This window comes from Phaethon lepturus, unplaced genomic scaffold (assembly GCF_000687285.1).
Source record: "Phaethon lepturus isolate BGI_N335 unplaced genomic scaffold, ASM68728v1 scaffold35302, whole genome shotgun sequence".
Classification (NCBI taxonomy): domain Eukaryota; kingdom Metazoa; phylum Chordata; class Aves; order Phaethontiformes; family Phaethontidae; genus Phaethon; species Phaethon lepturus.
The window spans coordinates 1,263-11,555 of record NW_010523288.1 but is presented as its reverse complement, the minus strand read 5'-3'; the positions used below and the strand labels follow the sequence as shown (position 1 = coordinate 11,555).

General features: G+C 52.2%; 2 protein-coding genes across 2 annotated transcripts; one reads left to right on the top strand and one right to left on the bottom strand.

The window, feature by feature from the left end:
* Positions 1-849: 849 nt before the first annotated feature.
* On the top strand, positions 850-1,732 carry TMEM221 (transmembrane protein 221; the record flags this gene model as incomplete). The annotated part of the gene is made up of 2 exons (XM_010282077.1): positions 850-935; positions 1,215-1,732. Coding segments are annotated over 2 exons (604 nt in total), but the record flags the coding sequence as incomplete, so codon positions are not given.
* A 1,534-nt stretch (positions 1,733-3,266) lies between these two features.
* On the bottom strand, positions 3,267-9,785 carry MEF2BNB (MEF2B neighbor). The gene is made up of 4 exons (XM_010282075.1): positions 9,672-9,785; positions 5,268-5,332; positions 4,752-4,859; positions 3,267-3,821 (listed from the first exon to the last, which is right to left on the bottom strand). Exons 1-4 carry the CDS (start codon positions 9,759-9,761, stop codon positions 3,779-3,781), a joined length of 306 nt encoding a protein of 101 aa, XP_010280377.1. The 5' UTR covers positions 9,762-9,785; the 3' UTR covers positions 3,267-3,778.
* Positions 9,786-10,293: the final 508 nt, after the last annotated feature.

The following is a 10,293-nucleotide window of genomic DNA, read 5'->3' as shown; positions in this document are numbered from 1 at the left end:
ACCCGTTGCCAACCTCCACCGCGGCCACACTACGCTGCGTCTCCTAACGACCTCATCCCGCTCTCCCAATTAGCAGAGGCATCCTCTGGCGACAGCAGCTTCCAAAGCCCAGCGAGGACTGAGGTTTGCCAGGTCCAGCCGGCTCCGAAGATGCCCAAGCAGAGCTGTCGGAGCTGGGGCTGCGGGCCAGCTCGGCGGAGAGCGCGGCCGGGGAAAGCGCAGGCAGCAGGCTCAGGGGTCGGTGCTGGGTGGGAAACAAAGGCCCTGCTGGAAAGGAGCTGGTCTTTTCACGTGTTTTAAGCACAATTCAAGTACCAAGCCCCCTCCAGACAAAAGGCTTGCAATCCGAGCTGAGCGCAGAAATCCCACCCCGAGGGTGAGGCGGAGAACCTGGCCTTGCTTAATTCAACGCGCCAGCACTTGTCAACTCTTTAAGGGGGACATGGGGTTGACACGCCTCAGTTTTGTTCCTTGCTTGCTCTTCAGGGTGTGCTGAACAGGGGCAAATCAGCCGCAAAAAGCCTTCAGCCATTATCTCTCTCTCCCAAGCCCCTGACCATGTCTGGTTTCCGAAGCTCAGGGTGGGAAAAGGTTGAAATTTCAAGTGATCTCAAAATCTTGTGTTCCAGAGTGGGAAGAACGCAGCCCAGAGCTGTGCATCCCAGCAGCCTGGGAGAAACCCCAATTCAGCTGAGGCCCTTGGGCTTGTGACCTGGCTCTGAATCTCTTCTCTATGCAAAACCAGCGTTTCAGTTTCTCAGCCGGGGCCAAAGCATCAGCGTTTTTCCTGTGCCGAGACCAGGCCCAGGAGACTACACCGAACTTTTATTTTTCTCACCTGCTTTGCAGGGCAGACTGGTTCCTTCTGGACAGCCGGACGGTTCGCCACGCTGCCATCGGCTTGTTCTGCTGCGGGGTCTCAGTCTACCTAACAGGCAAGTGCTCATTTCCCACCAGCACAGCCCAGCACGGACCGTGCATTTTCAGCCCAGACGATACATCCTGCAGTGATTGCTGGTGAGCTGCTGAGTTTCTACTTCAGCGTTGGGTTTGTTTCGCAAACGGCTTTGCCAGCTCATTCCTGTAGCACGAACTTTCTGTTCTCAGTGACTAGCCCTCACGAGGGCTCCTCTGGCCTGAATTTTGCAGGTCAAAAATCATCGCTTTAGTCTTTCTGGTTCCTCAACGTGTTCCGCGCTCTCCTTTCCTTCCAGCTCTCGCCATCTACATGCTGCTGCTGTTTGAACTGGAGGCCGGCATTGCCAGCGCTTGTATCCTCTCCTCCGGCATCGTTGTCCTGCTGATCACGGTAACGCACGCCCTGGTACGGGCTTCCCAGGTTTCGCGCCGCAGCCGCTCCGAGGTCTCTCACACCCTGTACGAGAACGACTCTGCCCAGCACGGCGAATCCTCCAGCAGCGATCTGAACAACAAGAACGCAGCTGCACCCCAGCCCCGGCCCGAGATCCACCGGGAATTTTCCTTCCCTCCTTTCCTGGAGCACAAATCCCAGCTGGGCTCTCCGGCCAGCAGCAACCTCACCTCCTCAGGCAGCCCTGGGCTTTGCTCCGAGAAGGAGAGCTACAACCCGCCCCGAGCGCGCAGGACGCTGTCGGCAGAGCCAGGCCCGCTGCAGGCACAGGGCAAGCCCTGGAACGGCGTCACACAGGAGATGAGGAACATGCTGTCGCGCAAACCCGGAGCCTCGGGCAAGGACTCGACGCTGGTGTGAGTGGAAGTGGGACTTTTTTGCCCCATCTCGTCCCAGGGGAGCTGCAGGCACCAGGGCTGAGATTTGCATCTCTATTTAGAGCTTAATATAGGTCATGTCTCACCAGCGCAGGGGGGTGGCTGTTTTTCCACCCTCCGCCCTCGCGCCGGTGCAGCCACTGCCTGCTGCTCTTCGCTGCTTTTACAGAGAAGATGCCACCTCCACTCAAAGTCAAAAGCCCTCGGCCGCCTGCCCCGAGCCCCCCGCCCCTCCTGCCACCTGCGATGCTGCTGGCACTTGCCACCCCACGACCAAGGACCACGTTGGCAGGGCAGCGACCTATGCAGGACCCCCACAGCTGTCCCAGCTGCAGCAAAGGGAGTGGAACACTTGGACAAGAAGCAGCAAGTGGACCTTGTCCACGAGCAGACCTACCCTCCTTCTCCAGAAGATCCCAGCTGATTTCTCTGGCTGTCTGTAGCTCCCTGCCCTTCTCCTGCCTTCTTCCTTCCTCCTCCATCCCCAGGAGCCAGCCCTACCCTGAGATGGTTCACAGAACTGACACAGCAGCACTTCCCCGCAGCAAGCAGCCAGGCGGGTGTAAGAAACTGAGGGAGGTGATGGAGGAGCAAGTGAGACGGAACCAGAGGAGTCTGCAAGCTGCAAAGAGTGGGTTTAGGACGGCAGAGAGCCTGCTGCTTGGTCACCAGCGCATCCACCCTCTGAGCAGGACGTAGGTTGCTCAGCAGGGTCACGTTTGACAGCTCCTGGCAGGGAAGGGGGCTGTGCTGGAGCAGCCCCAGTGCCCTGGCTTTGCTCAGTGGTGGAGGGACCATTCTGGGGGATTACCACCAGGAGAAGATCATCGAGGCGGAGATCCGGGGTTTGCAGTGGCACCGCCAGTCCTCTGCTGCGTGCAGGGCAGAAAGCGCAAGTGCTAAAGGCGGTAGCTGTTTCCGTGAAACACGAGCAGGCTTGGCTCGCTCCGTCCCCGCGCTGACCACCACCTTGCTGGCTACTCGCAGCACCACGCTCTGCCAGCCCTGCCAGGCCCAGCGCAGCAGCACGCTTGGTTCTTCCCCAATTCCTCATCGTTCAGCAATCAGAAAAGCATTTAAAGGAGTGAAGGGAGGCCACCGATTCAAACAGATTCCCTCTCGCCTCCCGTGCTATTATCCTGAAAGACATGTTATCTTGAGCACAATACAATTTCTTCGGAAACCGAGTTTAGCACCACTTTGATCCCTGCATCCTTGGTAAATTCTTCAGCGGAACAGAACTGTTGGTTCCAGGAGAGATTAACATTGAAGTTGCATCCTTTTTAAAGTGACCCCCAAAGCTGTGCGTACAGCTCTGCTTCCCACTACTTGACAGGGGATGAAGAAAGTTCTTTTTTGTTGGTTTTTTTTGAAGAACAGGACAATTTCTTTTGAACAGCTCCAACTTTGCATGCCTTTGTTTTGCTCCATGCCCTTTGAAACACGCAGAGCCAGCAGGCTCCAAGACCCCCCCAGCCCGAGGCGAGCAACAGGGGAAGGTTTTAGACAGAACTTTCTTGTTTTTTCTTTTTATTGTTCTCACTAAAACCAAATTCAGCAACTCCCTGGCACACACATGAAAAACTATCCTTGCAGAATGCCTCCTGAACAAAGCTGAAGTGTGCCTACATTATGTCTTTCCACAGCCATCTACAAAATACTGAAAGCAAGACCTAGTTTTTCTGAGATACTTCTGTGGCCAAGAGGTAGAGAGGAAGACACCTCATAGCAGTCTGCCATCAAAAAGAACTGGAAAGGACAAATGCAGAACCATCCCATTTCCCATTTGCAGAGTGCTGTAGACAGGGACACAGCCGCTCCCCAAAGCACCCCCCAAAAGGCAGTCCTGGCCCCAGGGACAGGATTTGCCTGCTCAGGTGCAGCACCTTGTTACTGGGAACAGAGAGGCAGGCGGAGGCCTCTGTGCAGCTTCACAGACTGAGCAGGTGCTTTTTTACTCCTCCCTGTGGTTGGAGAACATGGAGCTGGGCTGAAGAAGGCGGCAGAGGACGGCCAGTCTTGTCTGAAATCAGGAACTGGCTGGAGGATTCTTGGCTTGTGGGGCAACAGTGCTGTAAAAAGAGAGAGACAGTCATGTCCAGCAGGCAGGCAGGACACCAGCAGCCATAAGAATGTGGAGAACCAGGGGCTCCCTCACATAAAACCTCACTGCTTGTAGCAGGAGAGCAGCTTAGACACGGACACCTTTCAGTGTGCTGTGCCGACTACAGAGCAGCATGCACCAGCCCCAGTGGGTGTTGAGACAGCAATCTTCGCAGCCACACCACTGTTAAAAACACTAAAAATGCTCTGGGCTGCACAGAGTGTGACTCTGCCATGCAGGCGTCTGGGAAAATGGGGAACCTGAACCAGAAGTGTCTAAGGCAGAGTCATTCTGCAGAGACAGAGGCTCTCTGTTTGCCGTGGTGGTTTTATCAGGGATGGGCATTTGGGAATTTTCTCACTCCTACACAGTCAGACTCCAATACCAACACCATTCTCAGGAGAGACAAAGACACTAGACGCAGACAATCTGCTGGAAGGTATTTTAGTAGCTGTAGTTCAACTGCAAACATACAAAAATGCATCGTCGTTCCGCTACCACGAATCTCTATGGGACTCTGCCCAAAAAGAGGCACAGACGTGACAGAACAGCACCAAACGCAGCCTCTCACCGACTCCATCTCGGTAGCATCATCTCACTCCAAATGCCTTTGGTACAACAAAGATTTAATGTATTACAAAACCAAACATCCCTTTTAAAAGAACGAAATAAATTACTTTCCAGTTACCCTTTTGTAAACAAGATTATTTGCTTCCCAGTAAACAAAGCCAGAAGATCACTGGAGGGCAAGCAGCATGCTCTTTCAAATAATAGTCTAGAATCATATTACTGAGGTAACTGCTTGGCATGTTTGCACTGGGCTGCATTACATCACCAAAGCCTCTGCCAGCCACAACGGTCACTCAGATAAACAGGCAGTGTCACATCCCCTTGCTACCTGCGGCCCTGAGCAGCGTTCAGCTGATCCTTCATGGCAATGGCATGTTTGAGCAGACTGTCAATGCTCTTGAAGTACACGCTGCTGTCAGTCATGTTCTTGATGGCACTGAAAGACGAAAAGAGAGGGGTGGAGGGAGACTGGTTAGTATTTCCACAGGCGTCATGGTTTTAGAGCACACAGCCCTCGACAGAGAGGGCTGTAAATAAGAAACCTCAACTTTATACTGCGCGTTGCATCTTCACACGCTAGCTAGCTGGTGGGTGGATTTACTGCTGGAGATTGGCAGGTCTGCACCGCGCAAAGAACGGGGGAAGAGCTGGCACGCTCATCAAAGTGAAGCCCCTGAGATCTGTGGTAACGGTTCAGAGAGCACTGCCTCGCACCCTCGCACCCCACCCTGACTATGCTCCCCCCTCGCTTACGCCAGGGAGGTGCCGGCGGCTTCTGCTTTGTTTCTACCACATCATCTCCACCCGCAAACACAACCCTCCTGCCTGGAGGAGTCTCTAGTACCTGCAGGCGTACTCCACCGTGTAGATGGCTCCTTGGCTTTGCTCCTCCCAGCTCTGCATGTCGGACTGAAAGAGAAGGCGGCATCGTTAGGTGCGCACTGGGCAGATGCAGCAGCGCAGCCCGCAGAGATACGCTCTGCCAGCCCTGCCCAAACAGGGGCTCTGGCTGCTTTTCCCTGGAAATTACATTTGGATTTTGTCTCCCGCTTGACAGCCTGTGACGTGCTCCGGGCACCACACACTAGCATTTAAAAGAAGCATTTATTGTGTGTATTTCTGGAAGGGCTACTAGTTCAGTACTTTGGATACTCTGGCAAATTTCCCCTTGTTTTTAGGTGTTTTAGCCCACAAGCCAGCTGAGATCCACGGTCAGTCAGGCTGTGAGCAACCAGCAATTGCGCTGAGTGCAACGGACCAGCTGGATCTTTCAGCATACTCAGGTGTCCCGGTGTGTCTGGCCCAGCAGGCAGCCAGAATCTGAACTAACACAGCTCCCGCAGAGTCCGGTCCTTAGTCCTTCATGCAAAACCAGGTAAAAGTTTCTTTCGCAGCACTGAAAGTTCTCGTTTCATTAGACCTGCCATTCATAAACGTTTTCACAGCAGCAAGCATCCCTGGTTTGCAAGCATCCCCATTTCAGAGCAGACTGTCCTCCAGTCTGCACTGAAACTCTGGCGTCTGATCCGAAGCAGCAGTCAGCGCTGTGCCCTTCTTTTCCCGAGCTTGGAAGGAGCCCCATAAACTTCACGCAAACTCAAGCAGCACCACATGCAGCCTGGGACATAACGGTACACTGTAGCTCCAAGGAAAGGGAAAACCAAACAAATACCCAAATCACAATGAAAGCGCAGCTGAATTCAGAGGTGTAGCCCAATAGAGAACTACTTCAAAAGTCCTTAAGTAGTTCAGGCACTAAAATATGTTCTCATGGGAGCTAATTCTCCAGTCTATTCTGCTGGGTCTAGTTACAAGCCAGAGGAAATCCAAGGGCCTCTTTCTGTGAGTGAAGGAGGTCGGGTAGGAGCTTGGACTGTATCCAGAATCACTTCTGCTGTTCAAAGCCTGCCCTACATGAGGACGCTTGACCACATCGCTTTAAACTACAAAAGAAACAAGCCTCTACATGCAATGCTCTAGGCAGTTCTCTGCAGGAGAGAGTCCTTCGACCCAGGGCTCGCAACCCCACAGAGACCGCGCTTGTCCCAGAGTCCAATAGTGTTTTACACGACTGTATCAGTTGCTGGGAACACGCTTTGTGTGCGGAGGCAACTGCAAAAGGCGCAGAAACTTTCCTGCAGCTCCTCACCCTGCTCTCTCCAAGAGGTGCCAGATGATCTTTAACAACCATTTAGACCCCGACGTCGCGCTGGCTCAGTCGCATGTGTCACAGCCGCTTGCTGTAGTCCTGCCGTTTCTGAGCATTAATAGATTTTAATCATTTCCCAGTATCGCAGCCAGTGATGCCTCTTCCCAGCGCTCCCACCAATTCCTAGGATTTTCATGTCCTTAATTAGGAACAAAAGCCTTTCCCTAGAGCTCCTCACTTCTTAATCTTTTCTTGATGTCCTTTCTTCAAATTCCCAGGACATGCCCTTGGATGCAGTTTAAGAACTAAAGCCAGCTATTAATATACAATAGCACTAATGATATATTATTGTTGCTTGGAAGTAAATTAATGAGGAGATGTAAGTTCTCAAAAGACCAGGCAAAATCCAGAAAGGCTGTTCTGTGCGGAGCGGGGCTTAGCAGTGCAGCTACGACGCGTGGAGGCAGCGAGGGCCTTGCATGACGATGTCTCTTATCAGGGAGGTGGTAAATCTGCTTGGAGAGTTTGAGATGGTGAGGAAGGTATTAAGATTATTGTGTTATCAAATCACAGAAACTTGCTTGTTGTAAAGGCATGGAGGTGACCTTCTCTTTGCAGAAACTTTTCTCCCAGCCTCCTTCCTCCCAATTTTTCCCAAGTTTAATCCCCTTGGGAATTTCAAAAGCTGCGTCTCAGGAGAACTCAGCCATCCAGAGACAGAATTGCCGCGTGGCTGAAGACAACCTGGAAACCACCGATAAATCCTGCTTCCTTTACACATTATCTACGTCTTCGGACTAAATTACCTGGGAAAGGATCCACACAGAATGTTCCTTTTTCTTCTATTCTGTTCTGAAGAATTAAAACCACCTCACTTTAATGCCTTTGCTCTGATTTAGATAAAAACTGACAGCGTTTTCACGGTGCACAGCCCTGCTGACACCCTCCTGTTCCAGTGTCTAGCCACAAAGCCGATGGGCTCTGGCAGAGCAACCCAAAATATCCATCCCCATCTAATTGCACACTCCGCTGTCCCTGTGTCAGGGCCCTGAGCGCATCCCTCTCTCCTGGGGTTTGGCTGCCTGGGCTCAAGGGCTTGACAGGCCCAGCCTGTTCACTGCAAACAGCAATGCCTGAAACTGGGATAAAAGGAGAGTGAGATCAAGGACAATGCAGGGAACCTGGCCACAAGCCTGTTACCAGCAGCCTGGCAGCACAGTCAAGACACTGGCCTGAGTTATATTTAACTCTCCCAGTTCCTAGCAGGGACTGGTTACCAGCAGGGAGGAGAGCATGCTCCCAAACACAGTGCTGCAGCCTTAGAAAAAATGAACTCGGGAGCTGACAAGGCTGGAGGAGAGGTCACTAGCAGCAGCTCTGGATCTGCTGTTGTCTCAGCTGTGACAAACAATTTTCTTTCCATTTTCTCCCAGCTCTTGCCACATGAGTGCACTATTAAACACAGCCAAGAATCAGGAAAGCAGTTAAGCAGCTGGAAGTGGGCAAAAAAGCAATGAACATAAACAGCAGCACCTCCGAGCAAGCATCAGGAAATGTTTTCTAACACTAGAGAGGCAAACAGGTACTGGGGTGGCACTGGGGCAGTGGGCACTGTGCGGTCGGTTCGGCTTTGTCCTTGACGCGCACCGTTACTGTGGGGAGCACAGCGAGCTCTTCCTCGTGTACGAAGGCCACTGCTGCCCCAGCTGGAGCTAGCGGCCAGGGCAGGAGGGAGGCTGCAAGGCTGAACATGAAGGCAGCAAAGACCAAAGGTATCTGGTGTTTGTGATGGCTGCAGTCACACAGGGGGATGCAGGGTCCTTGTGTTTGCTGCTGGCATTCACAGGATGGCATGACCTCGTTTCTCACAGGAAAAAAAGTGGAAAACAGCAAGCAATTCTGGCTACAAAAGAGAATTCTCTGGGATGGCTGCAGCTAGGAAATGAACTTAGATGAGCCAGAGAGGTAGGAGAACACTGTGGGTAACTGCATGCCGAGCAAGGAAAATGAGAGAATCAAAGGTTTTCAGAGACCTTGCCCAGCATAAACCCTGCTGCCTAACAAGACACTCTGTGTCCGGTGCCTTCACTCGGCTGTCGCTTCCATTAGCGCTTCTGTGCTGCCCCTCGCCCTCATCCCCGTTACGTGCCGTTCAGTGATGGAAACTGATCTCTTCCCTCTGCATGACTTGTCATACAATTTGCTCAATTTCCTTTTGTTCAGGACACATTCCCTGAAATTGGGACTACCTTGATTAAATGAAAGCAAGTGACAGCTCAGGAATAATATTACAAACCTGTCTCCCGCCTGCCAGTGATGCAATCGCATCAGCATGTGCTATACATACATATACATCTCTATATACTACCCTTGCACACAGACACGTATATAAAACGTTAATAAATAATTGAATAATAAAGTGTCACAATCCAGGTTAATTTGGAAACCAGGGCTGTAAAGCAAAGGTGAAAAATGGGGCCTGACAGTGCATTAGCATAGACATGAAGCAGTAATCTATTCATGAGACATCACTCCTAATGAATCATGACTGGCAGAAGAGGGAGAAGGACAACAAGGCTGGCATTAAAGTGTCTGTGCTCCGTGCTCTGGAGGAAAGTAGGAACACAGCTGTGAGATGCGATTCATTATCCTGCTTTGCCTCATGTGGGCTTTTCTCACTTGTTTTTTCACGCTCCCCCTTCCCTCCTCTCACCCTCCTCATTATTTTATGTAGGAAATAAAGATCTCACAGTGTAGGCAGGGGTAATAAGATTTAACATCTCCCTCCGCCCTGTACCACGACAGGCTACTCATTTTTCTTTGTCACCATGCACAAGTCTGGCTGTGAGAGTACGGTACCACAGCTGGACTCTCAAGTGTTTTTCCCTCAGGTCCGCAGGTAAATTTGCAGCATCCCCTCATCCCCTCCAGTTCAGACCGAGCCAGGGTCCCACACCACCTCACACCCTGAAAGCCGATTTCCTCCCTCCTTCCTGCTCCCCAACAGAGAGGTGAAATAGGGACGATGTGCCAAGTCAGGAAAACAGCTTGTGCCCGACTGTGTCACAGCTCTGGAGTCCAAAGAGAAGCACAACTCACCTTGTGCTGTGCGAGCTCCGGAAGGGATCTCCGCACATGCTCCTGCAGCCGGTACAGTGCCACGGAGGGCTCGTTGGCCAGGACGTACATGCTCTCTGTGAATTTGTCCGTAACTGCAACAAGAAAAATAACGGTTACAGAAAGCAGGGAGCAAGAGGGGGAAGGTGGGGTTGGAAAGGGTGCCCTGGAGCGCTGGTCCTGTCCCCAACACAGCAATGGAGATTAGCACAAAAACCCTGCATATTTTTTATAACTAGTCTGTTAACAAGGACGTGCAAGCAAAATCCCGCTACACGGGCACTTCCATTTCCACACTGCCCATAACGGTATCTGCAGCCAGTGATGAGCTTGGCTCCAGCCGGAGACAGACCAGCCTGGGATGTCACCGCCTCCATGGTCCCCTATGAGCTCCGGTTGTTCTGGTTTCGGTGACCACTTGGGTTATGCCCATCATTGGGCCCTTTCTGACCAATCTGGAGGGGAGCAGGAGAAAAGCAGAGCCCAGCAGTGGCCTGGCTCCCACTCCTGTGCCTGCAGCTGCCCCATTTGCCTGGGAGCGTCGGCATCTCCCAGTCTGGAGGCTCCCTGTCTTGTTACCAGCAATTTGGGTTCATCTCTGCTC